We start from the raw sequence: 22564 nt of genomic DNA on the forward strand, positions 1-22564 counted from the left end.
TGTCATTTTTATTGATGTTTTAATGAATATTTATTTCCGTTTTAGTTCTTGTACTACAAGTTCAACCAAGAAAAATGTGAAACTTTGACAGCTAGTTGAAATAAATTGAATTAATTAAGTTTCTAGCCTTTTCCCACAACTAGACTTTGCAACTGACATGAACATTGCAGCTCGAATATAATCTGAAAGTGAAGGGAAAACTTGCTGACGGCGACAGTTACTTTCTGAGGTCGTTTCCTAAGTATTTTTAAAGAATTCAGCGGTATTTCTGGATTATTAAAATCCAGATAAGACGCTGAAATTCTAGGGTGTTCTTTGACCGACCCGGGATATTTTCTCTAGGCGCGAGACAGTAGTGGATGTTAGGAGGCCTTTTATCTTGGGAGTAGAGATGAAAAATGAAGGATTTTTGGTAAATCAGCCGGGGCTGTATTCGTGTGTGTGATGCTGTCTTTGTAAAAAGATTATAATGCGGGGATATTCCCTCAGAGAGACTTCACTCAGGCTGTATTCTGTAGCTGTGAGATACTGTGGCTGTGAGATTTACTTTTGCAAGAGCAGCTCTTTGGCCCACAGAGAGGAGTGCTTTTGTTGAGTTTTTAAAAACCAATCTTCACCGCTAAGGTAACGTTATGAGGTAAAATACAGTCAGCCGGTCAGTGTCGCAACATAAACGAGTTTATTTAATGGAAAATAAATTAATACGTTAACATACATTTTCGCTATGAAAAGTATTAATACTTATAATCTTAAGTCTGCAAACAAGTTTCAATAAATTAGATAATTGAGACGCAAAATGGCATCGGTTGCGTTACACCGGATTGTCCAGATCAGAATCAAGTATTCCAGAGACTTACAGAAAAACAATAGTTTTTATTAAAACATGCTACAGAGGAATTAACAAATTGCCTTAATGCTTCATCATAGGGGAACTGAGGTGACCCAAAAACAAATTTATTTATTTTTTGGACAGAAAAGAGGACTGATGACAAGTAGTGGTAAGGCTTACGAAAAATGTGTAAAAGTGCAAGACAGTTGAAGGTTAAATGAATTTTGTAAAGTCCTTATTTAGGCGAATACATTTATAATACGACAAATATGAACAGAAAACAGAGGACAAGATGAGATCTTCATATTGAGAAAGTCACATCTTTAACATTCTTAGAACATTTCCTTTAAAATTGTGATTATTTGTCATTTATCAAAATTGATTGTATTTTCAGGCAAGACTCCATTTAAGACATGGAAACCAAATTTCCATCTATAATCTCATGAATATTAATTTCACTTATGAATTGCTTTTTGGTAATGCATACCATTAAAAGTATCTTGTAACTGAGATAAACTCAGTTTCTAATCATTGTGCTACAGAAACATAAATTTGATGTGCTCTTTAATCATTAAAAAAGAAAAAAACAGTCAGTGTTAAAATAATAAAGTTTTATAATGATGGGTAAAATGTCTCATCTTAGCACCTTTGAGGGGAGATCACTGCATTACTTTAAAACCAGAAAGCCATTTTCAAACTAAACCTTTTTTGTCTGCCATTAAGTTTCACACAATTTCACACATCTGACTAGTTAAACCAACCAAAATATAAATGATAGAAATAATAATGTGGTGTTCTTCAGCAGCAGAACCCTTCTCTCCCAGAAAGGGTCTGAGCAATTCAACACGGTACATTAAATATGTCATTGAAACTCATGCGCTTTCATCTTCATGTGACTGGGATGAAACCTTCAGTCCTATGGATGATTTGGACATATTCAATGTTCTGGCACTTGTGTGGTTCAGTAGCTTTTGATAGAAAGCTGGTACCAATTACAAGGCAGAAAGAGCTATAATGTGGTAGTTTAGTCAGTAGCACCCAATAAACATCGTTCAGAGAGGAACCGCACATACAACTCATTAAGAATTGGTAAAAATGTCACTGCAACAGTTTTAAAGATAGGTCTGCCGTCAAAGATGGATAGGCATACTTACCCCATGCAGACAGCTTAATCTCATGAGGTGAGAAAATTCAAAGTGATATGCTTTTGATAAAGAGATGCTATTTTGTATATGCTTGAATGATGATAGTTGTGCTTCTAATGTTGCTAGAACCCATGAAGTCCTTTGGGGACAGGGACATAGTGATGGAAAAAAATATGAGAAATATGACACTGGGAGTAAAATCTACATGTCAAAGATTTTTCATTCTCCAGCAAAACTTTAGCATTCTCTCAAGAAACTCTCTTGTAAGTTTTGCTGAGAAACTGAGTGGGTGATCACTGAAATATAGTTTTCTCTTTCACTTCATATAAAAAAATTATATTTGCTTTTGCACTCCCTCGCAAAACTTTTGTTTCTCAGGAGAATTCAAGGTCGCCCCCATCACCATGTCCTTTTAGGACAGAGATGCTCAATCTCAAATAAGAACAGTACAAAGCCTTCAATGTAAGCTGACGTCAAACCTTAATCAATAAATCATGTCCATTCCTTGCATTTCACAGGATATGTATGCAGGTAACAAAAAAAGAAGTAAAGTGGATTGAATACAGTTCTTGTGGGCAGAATGAGCAGCTCTCTGAAGCTTAGGTCCCTTGTGTCCTTGCACCTCTGGCAAAAAAGCGTACGTCTTCTCTCCTTCAGGCCAGTCAGCCTCCAAAACTACCAGCAGCACAGCACGAGGCACTGAGGTTAACATCTCTCTGCCAAGCACAATCCATTCACACTCCAGCTCTCACTGCTTGAAGAGATTCTGTCCAAAAATAGAGCCTTTTCCCCACATTTTCCATATTTGCCTGAATTATTCCAGTCAGTTCACTTTTTTTGTCTTCTAAAATGCTTGACAATTACTAGGGTAAAAACTATTTTAAAGCAAAGTTGATATCCTTCACTCTTAAAAGTTCCACTATTAAAAAAAAAGTTATGGCTGGAAAAGGAACATCATATTCTCTTAAAAACTTTTTTTTTTAAATTGCTTTTAACTTTTGCTCTTGATTTTAAGAAGTGACATGAAAGTACAACTATAAATATGTTCAATATGCTGTACATTTTACAATGTGCATTAAATAGTGTTTAAAACCATCTGGTGTGGATCTGACTGAGGGAGGACGTGTGGAGGATAAAGCTGGTACGTTTAGTGTCTTAGATGCGGATCTGGTAGCCATCACCGAGGGTGCTGAGCTCTGCTGGCTTCCTGTCCAGTGCTGCTGGCCTGCAAAGACACGTTTATGTTAGCTTCATTTTAGAGATTACTGTTGCACAACGACAAATATGCTGGACCTTTTGGGTCATTCATGGATTAAATGATTTAGAGCAGAATTAACCACATCAGTAGAAGTATATAAAAAGACCAAAACAAAAAATGTATGTGTGTGTATATATATAATTATATTAATATGTTTTTAATAAATGATATAATGAACAATCTATTGATATACATAACTATTCAAAAGTTTGGGCTTTTTTTATTGTTTTTGAAAGTAGTCTCACCAAGGCTGGATTTAATTTGATCAAAAATACAGTAAAAACTGTAATATTATCATTATAATTTAAAATAGCTGTTTCTATTTTGATATATATTTAAAATGTAATTTATTCCTGTGATGCAATGCAGAATTCAGAAAATCTGAAATCCTTCTAAAATGCTGAGAAACATGTCTTATTACTATTGAACAGTTGAAAATTATTATTATTTAAAAACAGTTGAGCTGCTTAAAATTTTTGTGGAAGAGTTTTTTCAGGATTCTTTGATGAATATAAAGTGAAAAAAGCAGCATTTATTTGAAAAAGAAATTATGAACCTTTGATAAATGTAATGCATCCTTGCTTTATAAAAGTAAAAAAAAAGGGTCTCACTGAGCCCAAAACGTTTGAACAGTATAAAACACAAAAAAATAAAAAATATTAAGAACACAATCTTACATTTAAATGATTTTAAGCTAATTCATTCTTCCACTAGACAATATAGTCCCTGACAGATAAACCTACCTAGTTTGAGCAAATTACAATTTAGACAAAATACGGCCACCTAATTTCTTTTACTTTTAGTTAACACAGAAAAGTGGATTGATACAAACATTAAAAATTTTCAAGTGCTGTTAGATAAACACAGTCTGTAGACAAGACCTAACTGCTGTTTTAGTCTATCACTAATTTGAATTTTTATTATCCCACAGGGTTTATTTGCTGAGATAAATCGCATTAATGTTCAACCACCACTTTCAGTCCTGCTGAGATCACACAGAGCTGCTGAAGAACGAAGCGCTCCATCACACACCTCCAGAACAGACGTAACTGTTGCCTTCAAAGGTCTGGCACATTTTCCCTTCCACCGTTTACTTTTATGCTACTGCTCTTGTGAACAGATCAACAGGCCTCCATGTTCTTTTGACTGGTGTTGGCTATTTGAAGCATGTGCTCTCCAGCTCTGCCTTTTACAATTCCTTCCTTCATAAAAGACTAAGAGTGAAAGTTTCTCAGGCAAACATTACCAACAAATGCAGGAAACCACAACAGCAGCAGTCTTAGGATTAGTCAAAACAAAACAAATAACTGATCAAATATTTTTTACTCAACTTATAGAAGTCTCTTATGCTCACCAAGGTTTCACTGATTAAAAATACAGAAAAAACAGTAATATTGTGACTTTTTTTTATTATGAGTCTACTTAGGCCGATATTAGAAAAAATGCACTTTTTTGACAGCTGAAGAACAACCTTCAGGAAGAATATTGCAAACTCTGTAGGTACAAGATGTACAAAAAAGACAGAGGAGGCGGGGGGGGTGAGCCTGTTTTGATCTGTAAAGTATGGAGAGAATCAGATGCATATTTTCATTTGATCTTCTGGGTGTTCATGGTCTTTAATGACTGACAGAAAATTGTGGTGAGAAAAACAGTGGGGAATGGGACTGCGGATCTTCAAGTGAACATTTTCATCTATTTTGTAAACGTGAGTTAAAGATCTTATTAAATTACTTTCATATCAAGCAAACTAGTTACTTTTTATGGAAAGTAATGCATTACGTTACTTTTAGAGTACTTTTTGTCACCTGAGCTGGGCTTGCTTATTTATCTCTAACAGCAAAAAACCCAGAAGTGATAATTATTTCTTTCGACACAGGGACTGGAGAGCTGTCAGTGAATAAATTAGAAAACAAAGTAACTTCCAAGACACTTTCATATCGAGCAGCTTTCTGTGAACGAGCAACCAACCTGAACCCATGGCAACTTCTATATGGAGAAATCTTTAGCTCCTACATGACATTCACAATCATATGTATTCATTCCATCAGCTAAAATCCGCAGAGCACTGGCAAACACACATGCAAACTAAAGCACACCAGCTTTAATATGATCTGGTACTTCAGAGGATTTAGTTACATCATCAGACACTGAGCTCTGAAATGCTAAAACATAAAAAGGACTTTCTGATTATCACTGTATGATAATGTGGAAGGATTATTCACTGGTTGATTTCAGCGTAACATGTCAATGAAGCCCGCATCCACCACAGCTGTTGCATTGGACTCAAGTCCTATTAGAGTGAATGCCAACCCAGTGTAGTGCCCGAGGGCAGCTTGTACTGACAGCAGAGGAGTCTCACATCAGCTGCAAGTGTTTCAAACCCCAGTTTGCTTAACTAGTTATCCCTAACTCCCTGCTCTAGTTTTTTTTCTCCCCCCACAGTTTCGGGATCCCTATGTATATATGTCTTTCTAAAATGACCACTTCTTTCATAGAGGAAGCTTGGCTATCTATCACTGTGTCATTTTTTATGCCTCTGTTTTTAGTAGATACAGTGCACTGCCTATATTTCCCAGGGGCGGCACTAAAAAGAAACAACCTTATTTCCTCAACACCGCAGACAAAAGCAGCCTGAAGTCTCACTTGTAAAGTGATCAGCAGTGCTAAAAGGAGCTATCTGCTCCACTCGAATCTATAAGTCAAGCACCTGGACGAGGGGAACAGGGTTGTGCTTCAGTAACACGAGAAGCGGCCAACCGTGTGCTGTTAGGAAAGATTAATCAATGGATTTCCAGCACCTGCTGCACAGTGTCACCATCACAGCTCTAATGAGAATGCACTGGGTTAAAGCCACTGCATGGACGCAAAACATGAGCAGACAATGTGTGTCTTCTTCATTAACCTTAGTGACCACTGCTCGACATCTGGGCATGACAGTGTGAGCATTCCACGGGTATTTGCAACTAAAAATAGATAGGAACAGTGTGCTAATTAAAAAAATGTGACCCTGGATCACAAAACCAGTCACATAGGTATATTTGTACCAATAGCCAACAATATATTGTATGGGTCAAGATTATATATATTTTTTAATGCCAAAAATTCTTATGATATTAAGTAAAGATCATGTTCCATGAAGATATTTAGTAAATTTCCTACAGTAAATGTCAAACATGTATTATCATTAGTAATATACATTGCTCAGGAATTCATTTGGACAACAAAGGCAATTTTCACAATATTTAGATTTTTTTGCACCCTCAGATTTTCAAATAGTTGTATCTCGACCTAATATTGTCCTATCCTAAAAAAAACAAACATCAAATAAAAAAAGACCCTTATGTGAAAAGTGTCAAAAATGTCCCGCAGTTTTATAAATTTTTAGCTCATAAAAAGCCTAAGTATTAATAACAAATGTCTTAATTCTGATTTAAATAGGTCTTAAATTTGACAATGGAAAAAAACAGGAATTGTAAAACAGCCTTATGTTTTTATAAATCTTGAAAAGGCTATGATTTCACTGAATGAATATTAAATATATAAAAAATATAAATATAAAATTCAAAATAAAAATATTTTGCAAAAGCAAGACATCAAAAAGACAAGTCTTCATTATCACTTTTTTAATGAATTTAACATATCCTTGCTGAATAAAAGTATTAATTTCTTTCAAAAAAAAAAAAAAAACTGAAACGTAATAGATTTTCACAATATTATACTTTTGACATATTTTTGACCAAATAAATGCAGTCTTAATGAGCTTAAAAATACTTTTGAACAGTAGTGTATTGTATAGTAAAACAGAACTTAATATATAAATAAATACATGTAAACACTACCATTCAAAATCTTTGTTTTAAACAGTAATTATTTTATTCAGAAAGGATGCATTAAATTGATCAAAAGTGATGGTAAAGACTTTCATTTATAATATTACCAAAACATTCACAAAATGCTAAGCTGCAGAACAACATACATATATACCGTATTTTCCGGACTATAAGTCACACTTTTTTTCATAGTTTGGCTGGTCCTGCGACTTATAGTCAGGTGCGACTTATTTATCAAAATTAATTTGAAATGAACCAAGAGAAATGAACCAATAGAAAACATTACCGTCTAAAGCCGCGAGAGGGCGCTCTATGCTGCTCATTGCTCCTGTAGTCTACACTGAGCAGCATAGAGCGCCCTCTCGCGGCTGGAGATGGTAATGTTTTCTTTTGGTTCTTGGTTCTAAATAAATGCGACATAGTCCAGTGCGACTTATATGTGTTTTTTTCCTCATCATGACCTATTTTTGGACTGATGCGACTTATACTCAGGTGCAACTTATAGTCTGAAAAATACGGTATATATAACCTATAAATATATTTTATCAGTACAGCATCTTGGTGGCCTCAGATTTAAAAGCTGTCCTTGTAAACACTCTTTGAATGGCTCATTTTCAGAGGATTATTAATAAAAGCTGTTTAATTACATTCCAAGAGCATAATCACCCAAAATATGAATATCACTAAAACATGTCAACATTAAATTAATGCACCCCAAGTAATTACTTTCATGGTCTGCTTCAAGTCATGATGAATCACAGCCACCAATAAACCACTGACAGCTTCAGACTGCATTTATACTTATTTTCTTGACAGAAACCTTTCTACCAAGTTACTTGCACACAAGTGGATATTCTCCACAGCTTATTTCTCACAACTGAGTTTCCCCAACATCAAAGTGTCCATACTTACGATTTGTCTCTTCTGTGGACATGTTGGCGTCTTTGGGGACTGCTGCCTGCTCGGCGGCGCGGTGATAAAGACTTGCCTCGGGTTCGTTCTTTGATTGGAGACTGAGCACTGGAAGACTTGAGGATCTGCAATTAAAATCTGTTGTTTTAAAACATTCATACGTTTCATATATTTTCTATTATTTGATATATAGAGATGCTGGGTGGACTGAAAGCTCTTCAAGGTCGACTCTAATAATAAATTTAGATTTTATTTCTGCAAACTCATTACTCATACAATTGTAAAAGTCCTTGACTCAAAGATGACTGTTTTAATTAGTGGTTAGTCAAAATGCTTTGTTCCAGAAAATGTGCATATATTATATACATATATATTCCGGTCACATGCTCTGAAATGTTCATATAGCCAAAACATAAAAGACAAGTTGCAAAAACATTTAGGTTTAGAAGAGCGAGTCTCAAATTCCTCAGCATCCATAAAAAGACGCCTACATTCCACTCAAATATCTAGAGTGCAATTTCCACTCTCTGGAATTACATTCTCTTTATTTAAATACATATAAATAACATATTTATAAAAATAATATATTATATTTATGGCATTTTGATAACAAAGTAAAAAATAAAAATAAAATAATAATAAAAATAAAGCATGAAAAGGGTGAATCGTTCACAATAAGATCACAAATGCAATGTTTTGAAGAGTGAGTCCCAAATTCCTCAATATCCATAAAAAGACGCCTACATTACTTTTAAACATCCAGAGCACAGTTTCCACTGTCTGCTCATGTGGTTCATGGAAACTATGTCACAGCTGACTGCGGTCATCCATACAAGTCAAGGCTGCATCTGAGAAACTGGGAGCACATAACCTACTTTTTACAGTCTAGATGATAAACATGTCACATGTTACTGTCATACAGATGATGTCAAGCTAGTATGCTGGTCTAGCTCTTCATAAACGGCCAAGGACAAATAAAGATTCTCCTGAACCTGGTTCAGTCATAATTTAACCAGGGAAAAACATAAGTGTTTACTTTAAAATAACACAGAGTATAAAAAGTGTGATCCTTGTAATGTGGCTCTGCCTTCCACAGGACCTTATCTAGTTCATACTGACCTAGCTTAGTTTTTGAGAGGGACATTAGATCTTGGTTCCAAAATTATATGTAATTTTAGTAATATAATAAAGGCAACAAAAAATAGAAATATAAAATATCAGTAAAATATTTATAATTTACCAAAAATATATTAATAAGAGATATCACTAATATAGTAATGATATTGATTACAATTTTATTTAATCAAAAATTTATTTAATAAAAATAGTTTTTTTCACAATAAGATAAATAACGCAAATGCAATAATGTATTACGAAAACAGATGTTAACCATAAAACAATTCTTATTGCCAGAATGTAAAATAAACATTAACTGAAATTTTATATTTATATATATATATATATATATATATATATATATACACACACACACACACACACACACACACACACAGAGTACTAAAATTACTAAAATATATATTTTTTTTAATATTAACAAAAATACCATATTATTTGAATAATACTTAATATAAGACTGTCTCTTAGAAGGCTATGGACTCACCTTCATCCTCATGTCACGGCCATGCTTCTCCAGCTCTTTGCGCATGTCTTCACAGCCCTGCTTGCAGGCGTTGATCACCAGATAGTTCCACTCAATAGGCTGGAAAACGTGTGGATTGTGGGGCACGTACAGGCCAATTTTGATCTTCTTCATGGTGTGCTGGTAGCGGCGGTACGAGTCCTCAAAGTCGAACACCAACTCGCTGAGAGTACGGAAGCTCAAAGATCGGTCCATGAGGTCAGCACGTCGACTCATACCCAGGGTGCCATATCGGCCATTACAGTAAACGCCCAGCACCACGTGATGGAAGTGGTGGCCAGAGAACTGGGTCTTAAAGCTGATGGGGAACCGTTCCACGGAGGTCAGACCGTTGGTTAGGTAGCTGGCAACACAGGGTCAAGGATTTTGCTAATGCTCATATGTGATTGGTTTAAACACAACAGGTTTGGTGAAATTAAAAAAGCAGCTGCTCGATCATGAAGTTTTAAGCTGCCCTTAACAACCACTTTTTCAATTCACACTCTATTAAGATATATGACAGTTAACATTTGTGAGTATATTCTCAGAACTGACACTTTGAATGAAAGCTTAATTGTTTCATTTTATTCTCTTAAAATAAAAAGAATCTACATTAAGTGGTTCTTCCTTACTCAACTTTGAAAAATCAGCATGTAACAATTTGTGCTACATGAATTAAATAAATGACCACTCACTTTATGTATGTGGTTTTCCTCTCTAAAAAATCAGGTGAAATATAAGAAACAATGCCAAATATTTCTAAAGAAGAACTTGAGACCAGTATATCGAAGGGACTCAGAATCTTGCATGGAAAATCATCCCCCCCAAAAAAACACGCATTAACCTAACAAGTTACCAGAACTCCCTAAAAACCACATGACACACACATAAAAACTCTTTTAGGGCTGCGTGTCCACCAAAACATTTTTAGCCAGCTGAAAATGCCAGGAGCTCTGCTGAAAACACCCAGCTGTGAGTGCTTAAGAGCGCAGCGTTTCTTTCTGTTGAGACGCTGTGGTTACTGTGAAATGGAACATCCGCTGAAGTAATATGGCACACGCATTGTGAATGAAATGTTTCTCCTAGCCTTATTTTTCATAATAATAATAATAATAATAATAATAATAATAATATGGTGGTCTGGCAATTCCATTTGGTAAAGACATAAATACTCGGAGACAAGCAATATGAACTTGTCCATTGTCCCACCCCTCCTAAATTGGTTAGTTTGTCCCGTTTTTAGCTATTTTCCCACAGTCAGTTTCACCAGGAATGATTTGCTGAACATTCGGCTGTACACACCAACCAATATTTCACTGTGTATTGTCACTATAATCTGTTTGTACTTTGGAAGCTTCTGTCACCAAAATATGTACCTCGTATTTACCTGGCATTAAAGCTCTTTCCGATTCTGAAGTTGGTCAACAGACACTCGGCTAGACTGGCCATCCCCTTGGGCTTGTCCTTGTCTCTGCCTGATCTCTTCTGTAGTCTTATGTAAGTAATCTGTGCTCACTGCGGCATGGCAACACACGATGCAGCAGTTACTGCTTGAGGAGTCACCAGGCTGTGAGTGTATCAGCAGGGTTCACACCAGGACCCATCTGCAACTATGGACAAAAAAAGACTCCTTTTTGACCTTAATGCCATCAATCACATCAGTAAACTTCTATTAGGGTGTCCATGATGTAATTTAAGAAGTACAGTACAAACCAAACAAAATGAGATTAGCACGACTGATGTTCTCCTTACTGATGTTAAATTTGAATTCATATTGCCTTTAGGTTGCTAAAATGAGGAAGTGATGCTTTATTCTTTGCAATCACCGTTTAAATGAATCATTATCATCCCACTTGTCAGTAACCGGCGGGCTGTGCCTTTTTGCTGTTGGGTACTGCTCAAGCTGCCAAGTCAGCCAAGAGCACATAAAACAGATCTGTTGAGCCATGTGTGTCCAACAACACAACGCAACGCAGTCCTGGAATGGCTTCACTGCTTTGCCATCTGCCTTTCAAAGACAATCACTAACACAATATGCTGGTATTCCATTACAAAAGTACTCTCATCTATAAATCGAAAACTCCATTGTTCCACAAACAGATAGGATGTTCCTCAGTAGGGATGTAACGATGTACCATATGTGATGATTCAAATCGGTTGATCAGGGAGTTGTACTTCAAATGGATGTACCTGACTGTCTTTAGGAGAGTTTAGATGGTATGTTCTTTTCATCGTTCCTCTGTACAATACACATTAGTGTTCATAAGCGCATCGCTGCATTGTTTACAGCAGTAACAAAGGAAAAATTGTATCGCTGCTGTTCCATAAGCGCCGCCTGCTGTAAGAGAGTGAATCTGCAATCTCATTCAGCATGTCTGCTGATTCTGTTTATAAGGGTATACAGGGTGGGATTTGGCTCATGAATGGTGGGCTGCAAATTGGATAATATTAACTGAGGCTTGGTATCATCAGAAGCAAGGTTGTTACAAATTAGTGAGAATCAAATCTAAAAAGTAAAACAAGTTTTGTACTGGCGAATTATCACAATATGACAAAAGACAGTGAGAAAGCAAAGTTTCATTTAGATTTTCCTTTTTTAAATAACAGGAGAATTGTTAACTCAAGCCCATTATTCTTTTGTAGCATTTTGAAGACAAAGCTTTGTTGTTATTTGAAGTAAATACAGGCTCATTCAGTAAGTTTTGATTGTGTGCAGCTCTTTTGAGTTTCCTTCTCTCTGTGTGTACACAAACACACACACCCACACCCACAACCCCCCACCCCCAAGTGTTGTAATGAGAAGACACCAGGGGATCACATTACCCATCAGCAGGGCCATGTGATCCTCTCAGCAGCAGTGCCGAGAATTTCAATATTCTTATCTGCAATGCATGCATATCCAAACCTGCGGGGATTGCTTCTGCTATAGGTTCCAAGAACACAGTGTTTTCATTTGTTCATTTTGTCATTATTTAAACATACAGGCAGTCTTTTGAAGACTTCATTTCTAAAATTTTGTCTGAAACATTGGTGAAGACCAAACACTTCTCCTTGGGTTGTCCTTTGGATGTAACAGCTAAACAAATTCTAACCTTGCATATTTAAAAAGTGAAAAATATATTGGCTAAACTAGTTTTACATCCTATTTTTGGGGGTAAATCCATCATGTACACATTTGAGAAAAGTATTTTCAGGATTTCTTCTTTTTGATGTTCAGACCCAACTGAAAAGTTATTCAAGTTGGACTAGATATAGCCCCGCCCCCAAGCTCACACAATTGACCTATCGGTAAGCCCCTCCCCTCGAAACACAGATGAGCCAATACTAGTCGAGTATCAATACCATGCAGTGAGGGTCAAAAACAGATAAACAAAGGTCTATATCAGTCCAAAAATATATATTTCATATATTGTGGGATTTGTGATGTTACAAGCGAAAATAAATACATCTGCATATGACTAAAAACTCAGAATGAGGGTTGAAAATGATTGTTTTTTTCATTTATATATTTGTCCAGTACGAACATTTTAAGTGCAGTATTTAAAAAAAAAAAGACCTAAGTGAAAAATCTCAAAAGTGATGTAAACTGGAATCCTTCATTCTCCCGCTCCCCACCTCAAATCTACATGCAGCGAAAGCATCTGTTTGCGACTAATGACCCATGAGGTGCTTGACTCAAAGTCACACTGCGGCTCTCGCGAATACCGTAATCTGCAAAGAAGATCGCCGCAACATTTCTCTGCTGCACTTGGCATTTGCACGGATGGAAAACTGACACTGATAGTTCCTGAAAGAACTAACCCTCCCAGTGGCACTGAATGGCACAGCTGCATCGACTGCATGGACAGGAAGCTGTGCCTCCCGTCAGGAGAATCTACTACGACAGTTTCCTAGCAACAGCTGAGCCTAAAAGCTAACGGCTGAGTTGAAGGGGTGGGGGATCATGAGGGAAGACAGTGATTTGAAGCACATTGCCTTTGATAGAGATCTCTGCCTAGTCCTCCATCCCAATTTCAGCAATTGAGAAATCAACATTAAAAATAAAAGTAAGGGAGAAATGGGGCTTTCCCAAGACAACTTAACTTTGCTCTATGTTCCCAATGGTAATAATTAGTTTTTATTAAAACTGATTTAGATGTTAGGGACTGAGGGGTGTTCAGACAAAAAATACACTAGATTTCTAAATTTTCAGGAGAAAGTGTGAGTGCAACTCACATCATTCATTTTGGTACTTATCTCAAAAGTTTCTCATATAATATTTGTTTCATTTTCTTTTTTTAATCAATAAAAAAAAAACAATTTTAAATAGTTTTTGTTAACAATATCAACACTGTTGTCTGTAAAGCTAAAGGATACATTCCAAGGATAACTGCTTCAAGGCATTTGATGGGAAGGGATTCTCGTATCATCTCTCTGGCGGTCTCCATCAACCTGGAAAGAGATTAGATTGATGCAATATAGGGTCAGTGACTTCTTTTCAATCTAAAATGAAACTAAAACTTGTTTTTATGTCAAGTTTTAAGACATGTATTTTGTAAAAGGGCATTTCTGCACTTTTCTAAACTAATATCACACTTCCAAAATATCTTTTTAAAAAAGGATTTTCCTCCAAGAGTGGAAAATAAGTGTAAAATAAGGAACGGAGGGGAAAAAAAAGACTAAAAACAGGAAAGGGGGGTAGACAGACAGGATGATGAAATGCCTCAGTAGTGGTACCACTTACCCACTCAGAGGTCTGGTTTTCTTAACCTCAAAGAACTGCGTTCCCGTATGGTTGTATCTGTCAGCAGTTAAGGAGCTACGTGAAGTCTGTACGGCTCATTTAAGAAGCCTTGTTTTCCTGTTTTTTCATTGTGACTCATGCATGTCAAAATGCACAGCTGTTAAACCCTACATACTCATTTCCCTCACAGATATTGCTGTATTTGTGGAAGGAAATTCAGATGCTGATATATTAATTGCACACAATGATAAATATAAATACACACAGAAGCTTAAGTCATATAACCATCAAGTAGCATAGACAATGCAATAGCAAACGTTAAGGAATATTTCAGCCAAAGATGAAAATTTTCTGAAAATGTATTCAACCTCAGGCCATCCTTGATGTAGAGAGGTTTGTTTCTTCATCAAACAGATTTGGAAAAATTCAGCACTTGCTCATTAGTGGATCCTCTGTAGTGAATGGGTGCCATCAGAGTGAGAGTCCAAACAGCTGAAGATCCATGTTTAAATGAAGAAACAAACTCATCTACACATTGGACAGCCTGAGGGTGAGTTAACCTTTATACATTTTTTATTTTGGGAGAACTATACCTTCAATCTATCTCAAAGCCACACATTGTCACTGGCAGCCTTTAAAGCATGAGGCAGAAAACTGTAAACGTCAGAGTACCAGAAGAATGCAGACACATGCTAATGTCTCTACATTTAAGTGACTGACACTCCAACCAAAAAGACACTTTGAGTAACTCAAGATGACTGAATAAATTACACTGAGCGAAAAGCCTAACTGACACTCCAAAAGAATGATTGCCCATGAATCCATAATGCATCCAGAAGAAGCAGAGGTTTAGAATATATCAGTTAAACTCTTCCAGAGCAAACGGTTTGTGGAGGGTAAAGGATACTGCAAGTTTCTCATGTAGTTCTGGACAGCATGGAGCCAATCAGGCACAGACATCGATGGCTTAAAGTTTGGAACCGATGGCACGGGATGCTGGGAAAACAGAGAGAGAATTAGAAAACTGTATCCTAAAATTATTATTCAACATTAAATTGATCAAAAGTGACAGACATTTATTATCTTACAAAGGATTTCTATCTCAAATAAATAATGCTCTTTTGAACATTCTAATCGTCAAAGAATCCTGCATAAATGTATCGTGGTTTCTAAAAAAATATTAATCAGCACAACTGTTTTTGACATTGATAATAATAAGAAATGTTTCTAGATCACCAAATCAGTATATTAGAGTGACTTAAGAAAGATCACCAAAGTGATACCAAAGACTGAAGTAAATTCAGGTTTGCTCAATATCTCTTAGTGCATATCTTTATTCTATTGTCAAGTCATTGATGTTAGATACTTTTAGCTAACTTTTATTTGCTGGGTTTCAGTGGTTCAGATTTTCTCCGGATTTGTTGCTTTATTAAAAACATCAAGTTGAACAAGTGTCATTTTGAATTATAATTCTCTAGTGTTAAAATCCACCTTGGCAAAATTTAAATTAATTTGTGTAATAATGCTTGATACTTCAGTATGACATTACAAGATGGTACAGATTCAAAGTACACAGCTGCAGGCATATACTGTGATCGTGCAGCATTTTATTTCTGCTCATGTCTCAGTGTTTTTGTCCATATAATGAAAGTCAATGAAGACTAGTGTTGTTTCGGACACCAGTGACTTTCCCTGTATATGAACAAGAACAGTTATATTCCTTCATATTCTGCAGTAAAAAGGCAGTCAAAGATTTCTGAAGCTATTTGAGAGCAAGTAAGTTATGATATTTTAGGTTGAACTATCCTTTTAAATCTTAAATGAAATGTAGTATTAAGAAAGGGAGGCTGTCACTTGTTTTTATCCTGAAGTTGGCAACCTAGTCACAAGGTAACTTTTGTAACCACAAGGAGATCCATCAATCTGATTCTGGTGTCTCAATGGCATGAAAAGTCCTTACCATCTATAGAAACAGTGCTTCATTGATCATTTGCAACCCCTACAATGACACTTCTAACTGTGAAGAGAATTAGCAATGAACAAAGGGCATCCTCTCGCACACAAGCCTCCATTCATTAGAAGAAAAGAAGCAATTAATAGAAAAAAGGCTGTCCTCTATCTGAAACTATCTATTTATTACAACACGTTAACAGCATTAGACCAAAGCTTGTCACATGAATGCAGTCAGGATTAACCATTGGTTTTTACTTTCAATAAGGGCACCATATGTGTTGGAGGCGTGGGTCACAGGAGGAAACAAGAAAGGGTATCATCTCCTGTTGCTCTTTATCTCTCTCTGCCCAGTGCAAGAGAATGAGAGACTGTAGAAAGGCAGTGTAATACAGTCTTGTTTGTCTGTGCTGACTTCTAAAGCCGTTGAATGCATGATACAGAAGCACAGAAATACATTTTGCATTTGTTCTTAAATGTTGTGCCAATGTTATGATGGCAGAATAACAATGCTGATGTTCTGAGTAGAATAACTTTTGAAAGGCAGAGGTGCGAATACACACCTACTTTCTCAGCACTTAAATAGAGGTGTTTAGAAACCTGAGGTGTAACAAACATCACAAGAACTTATAGCCTAATTAAAATGGTGTTTTTGAACACAGTGCATCAACTGGTTTTGCTTCAAGACTCAAAAGGAAATTGAACATAGTACCAACAATACTAAAAAAGTCAGCAATATACTGTTTTTTACTGTATTTCTGATCAAATAAATGCAGCCGGTGAATATAAGAGACTTCTTTCGAATAAACCTTTCTCAGGTAGTTTACATTTATCATCCTGGTCCATGTAGAACATAAACCCCGCAGCTGAGAACCACTGCTCAGTCATCATTTTAATTTATGTTCAGGCTTTCAGTTCAGTAGATTTCCAAAAAGTGTATCTGCATACAAATGACAATCTGAATATTGATTCTGACAGTCTGAATTCTCAAAGAGAGGTTTCGTTTACATCTAGGCTCTACTCCAATGGCTCAACTGGGTCTCCCCTTCCCTGAAAGGAGGTCAGCAATAAATAGGCCACAATTTACACTCGCAGGGCTGTTAGCTGACCTCTGCCCACCCGTGGGACTGTGGCGAAACTTGAGACTCACATACTGTAGGTGACAACACAAGCCGCCCATCAAAAAAAGAGAACAGATTTCAGAACACACTTCTCAGTGGCTACTGTAACGGAGTCATTTCAGAAAAACAAATGGTTCATTCCGAGTTACAGTCATGCAAATTTTGGAAAAATAATATTTTTGGGTTTGGGAAATAAAGGGAAACAAGATATTTTCAATATTATTTGATCTTCAGACATTTCTCTTTAACAGATGTACCAGCTGTATGCAAAGTGACCCACACATGCTTTTTGACAGAATCATATAGGGCCTTAGAAATGTTGGATTAGTAAGTATTAATATTTCATGTATGTATTTCTTTCACTATACAGAAAGATTTTTTAGCTGGGGACCTTTGGTTGAGATGTCAAGAAATTACCCAAAAACAATGTGATAAAGACCCAACTGCTAGACAAAACAACAGGAATTATGCAGATTATCCCTAATAACACTCTAGCAAATGGATTGCATCCAAAAACCAAAGCCAGAGGACTGGCTACATTTCGACATGCATACACTACCATTTAAATAGGATCATAGGTAGGTCTTGGTAGCCAAAATGATTTAATGTTTTTGAAAGAAGCTGCATATGCTCACCAAGAATGCAATCAAGAACTGTAATACTGTGAAATATTATAACAATTTAAAATAACAGTTTTAATATCTTTTAGAATTAAATATATTCATGCGATAGCAAAGCTCGATTTACAGCAGCAATTACTCCAGCATTCAGGGTCACACAGTCCATTATAAATTATTCTCATTTGCTGATTTGGTGGTCAAGAAACATTTCTTATTAATATCAATGTTGAAAACTGCTGTGCCGCATGTTTTATAATTCTGTGGAAGATGTGATACATATTTACCAAGACAAAACAACAGAAATTATGTGGATTATCTGTAATGGCACTCTAGCAAATGGACTGTATCAAAAACCAAACCCAAAAGATGGTTTTAGGAATGCATCTGTGCTATAAATAATAATTAATCCTCTATTTAGCTTTTGAATATTGTTAAACTGCACCAGCATGGACACCGCTGTACCGGTATGTGGTTTGTTTACAGAATAACTGCAGTGTCCTTGGATCCAAGGTCCTGGAGACTCTGATTCTCCATCAGTGTGATCATTCACAGGTTCACGTGAGTTCTTCCCCTCTTTCCCAAGGACTATCACTCTCTGTGTAATGGCTCGAACATGTCTGGCTAGTGTCACAGCCGTTCAAGTGACTCTTAATCTGGCTGATCTGATGGATTCACTCCACACACCTGTTTAACACTTGCTGGTGGGGAATGTCCCTTAACAAATCACATTAACATCAAGGGATCTGACTCTAACTCTAACACTTTTGACCAATCAGACGCCTTTGCTCTGCACACATCAGCATATAAGGGCATGCAAGAATGCACAATAATGTTAATTAAAACAAAAGCGCTAGAATAAAAACACTGTTTGACCCTGTAAATGCTGTTCGTCTGAGCAATGAGCATTACTTAGTCTGTGATTAAGACTCACTTTATCCCCTCCGAGGCCCTTGATCTGCATGCTCTATGAATCCTGATCAAGTCCGATCGGTTTATGTTTGGAGGTTAAAACAACACTGTGACAAAGGGACATGGCAGCAACCTTAATCCTAGTAAAAGTCCTATGTCACATGGCATCATTCCTCATTTGATGTGCATTAATAGAGGAATGTTTCTGAATAGATGTCATTGGTTGGATCAGATCTCTCATTTGTCTGGTTTGTAATGTAATTATAAAAAAGAGACAATGTGGCACAGTGTTGGAAAACACAGGGATGAGTAAATCCACTCACATGTCACATAGTCTGCACTTCCTCTTGGTGGAAACTGGGTCACACAAATGGCAGTTTGTGAGATGCTATTTATATATAATAACACTGTTCTGGTAAATGATTCCAAGGTTTCATATATAGGCCGGTTTTGAGGTCAAACTGTTGTGTGGTTTTGAAAGCAATATCTTATGCATTTATTTGAACACAGTGACACATTTCAACACAGCTTGCATTTATTTGAAAATACAGTAATGTTTTGAAATGTTATAACAATTTAAAACATCAATTTTCTATTTCAGTATATTTTAAAATGTCATTTATTCCTGTGATGGAAAAGCTAAATATTAAGCAGCCATTACTTCAGTCTTCAGTGTCAGATGATCCTTCAGAAATCATTCTAATATGCTGATTTGGTGTGCAACAAACATTTCTTCTTATTATTAATATTTTGTGGTAAATGTGATACTTTTTTCATCCCAAATGCCTTTAGTGACACTTACAATCGATTATACGCATCCTTGCTGAATAAAAGTATTAAATTTGCTTTCAAAAAAAAAAAAAAAATTAATACTGACCCCAAACTTTTGGACGTTACTATGTGAAATATTACTTTGAATGTATCAAATGTTATTATGTCTGAAAACTTTAATATATACCAAGTTTAAAAAAAATATTATATTCATGTACCATTGTATTTCAAAGATGTCTAGAAATATTTAAAACGATTGTATGACAATTGTACTTTTTTTATCCATTCCATCCATGTTTTTAACTGTACATCTGTACAAACACACACATGGTGGCTGTTAAACAAAACCTAGTAACTTTACAAACATAACAGCTTTTTTGGACATTATATATAAATACGTTGCCATAGATAGACCGCATTTTCAGATATTTTGCGGTACTACATTTTTTGGGAAATTATCATATTTATCTAGACAGCATTTTTGACATCTTTATGACACCCACAATATTGTCTAGGCATGCAGTTCATTGGGTTCTGTCGACCTAAATAATCCACTACTTTCGACTTACTTTAGGGATGTGTGTTGCATTTCTTATTCTATCCACCATGTCCTTTCCATCAGGATGAACTCTAGTGACGTGTGACCACATTCTCTCCCAGGTGATGGTGTCTATGGGAAAGCCCGTCCTGTTCACGAAAAACGGGACACCGCCGTCTTTCTCGTCCTCCTCACCGGAGGATCTACCGGTGTTGTTCGCGGCAGTGGATGAGGAGGATTCAGCAGCCGGACCGGTAACGTTATTGTGACAGTGAGTACTGGTGCTCTTGGACCGACCGTGTCTGCTGATCTTGGCCGTTGAGCCGCTGCTGGTGGTGTTTGGTCCGGTCATTGTTCAGAAGTCTTCAGAGGGGGAGTTTCCCCTTGTTTTCCCCCAGATCAGTTATGAATGCCCAGCACTCATGCACAAAGACATGTTGCGCCTCGAGCACGCATACTAATGTGCCAAAACCCACTCGGTCCTGCTCAAGTGTAAAAATTCAGAAGGTTTGACAAAGATCCAGAGGCAGAAAAAATGGTCAACGATACCATATCTGGAGCAAACTATGGCTGAGTGTGCCTCCGATCAGAAATGGTCATATATGTTCCCAGTAAACCGCATACTGTAGTTGGCCATCAGCTCCGGATCTCAGGGTGCCACACAAACGACTTCATTTCGCTAAAAACACTGATGAGGCGTCCGCGGGCTAAATAATCCACGGTGGAATAATTTAACATCTGACTGTAGAGTAGTAATGAATTATCTGATTTCCTGAGTAGGCGTGTAACTGCTTTCACTGACGGTCTCAACAAATGGTCACTCTAGCGTTTTTGATACTGTTATTGTGTCACCATAAGCTACAGCCAACCACGTTATAGTGGCTTTTCATTGGATGAAGCAATAAAGTGAGGCAGGTTCAATTCCATATAAGGAGAATAGATCCGCACGTGATTGGCCAAAGTGGCGGAAATGGGCGTGAACCTTCGTTGGGTATCCAGCAGGTTTTTAACCATAGTTTCATACCATAAAAATATATTTTATATATATAAACAATATTTTAAAAAAAATGTACGTTGAGGGCATTAACCATTTAGCTGTCGCTACGGTTTTCTTTTTTCAATAAATAAAAAATTGTACTGCACCTTTTCATTCTTTCCGTTAAAAATGACCCAGAACAGATGAAAGCGAAAACTCACAGGAGTGTTATTTTATTTTGGTTTTTATTATTATTTTGAATTAGTTTATGTTTTTTGCTTCTCTTTTTTTACTATTATTTTAAATTTTTAGTTTAAAGTTTAGTTTAAATTTTAGTAGGCTATTGTATGTCTATAAAGGTTTTAGATATTTTTACTTCAGTTTTAGCAATTTTACTATATTAAAGTTATACTAAATGAAAAAAAAATTTCCCCTTGAAAACTAGCTTAAAAAAAAGATGTTATTATTTATTTCGTTTTTATTAAAATAAACATTCTGGCAGTAATGCATTTTTTAAGGTTTTAGTTTTAGCTTACTACTCAGAGTGTCTTCTACCAAGAAGAAATACCAGTGTCTAAAACATATGGATGGAATGGAATTATATTCAATTAACTTTTTAATTAAATATGAATTACAATTTCATAATAAAATAACATTAAATTAACATTAAATGTATATTTTGAATGTTTCTCCTATAGCACATGAACCCATTCATTGGTTCATTAGTAGAGGTTTCGAGGCTTGAACTAGGTTGACAAATGATTATTTTATATTTTAAAGAAATGTTATTTGTGCTTATTCCATTAGTTGTGATCATATATTTTATTATTTATAGATAAAACATTTTGTTGTTTAAATATATTTTGTATATTTCTATATTTTATTTCAACTGTCATTTCTATATCCTCTAGGTGTCTGAAATAAGAGATTGTGCAAAAGATATTTCTTACCAAACCATTTCGGAATGCTTCTAGCTTCTGCTCTCCCTTCAAGGTGAAGTTCAAAAGACCCAAGCGAGATAAAACCTTTCATTTGGAATTAAATGAATTTTATCCACTGATCTATATATATATATACATATATATATATATATATATATATATATGTATATATATATATATATATATATATATATATATATATATATATATATATATATATAGATCAGGACTAAAACGCCTTTCGGTTGGAAGTAAATGAGTTTTATCCACTTATCTATATAGATCAGTGGATAAAACTCATTTACTTCCAACCGAAAGGCCTTTTAGTCATGAGTGACAAATGACAACTGTCATGTATGATAACTAGAGGGCACTCCAACCCTTCTAAAAGTTTGCATTTCA

The 22564-nt window shown here is 35.9% G+C and overlaps 1 protein-coding gene across 1 annotated transcript; it reads right to left on the reverse strand.

The window, feature by feature from the left end:
* Positions 1-853: 853 nt before the first annotated feature.
* On the reverse strand, positions 854-21082 carry LOC113051046 (vasohibin-2-like). Its single transcript, XM_026214661.1, has 7 exons — positions 20277-21082; positions 15244-15332; positions 14337-14393; positions 13970-14044; positions 9596-9977; positions 7975-8099; positions 854-3199 (listed from the first exon to the last, which is right to left on the reverse strand). Exons 1-7 carry the CDS (start codon positions 20595-20597, stop codon positions 3130-3132), a joined length of 1119 nt encoding a protein of 372 aa, XP_026070446.1. The 5' UTR covers positions 20598-21082; the 3' UTR covers positions 854-3129.
* Positions 21083-22564: the final 1482 nt, after the last annotated feature.

This window comes from Carassius auratus, chromosome 31 (genome assembly GCF_003368295.1).
Source record: "Carassius auratus strain Wakin chromosome 31, ASM336829v1, whole genome shotgun sequence".
NCBI classification, from domain to species: domain Eukaryota; kingdom Metazoa; phylum Chordata; class Actinopteri; order Cypriniformes; family Cyprinidae; genus Carassius; species Carassius auratus.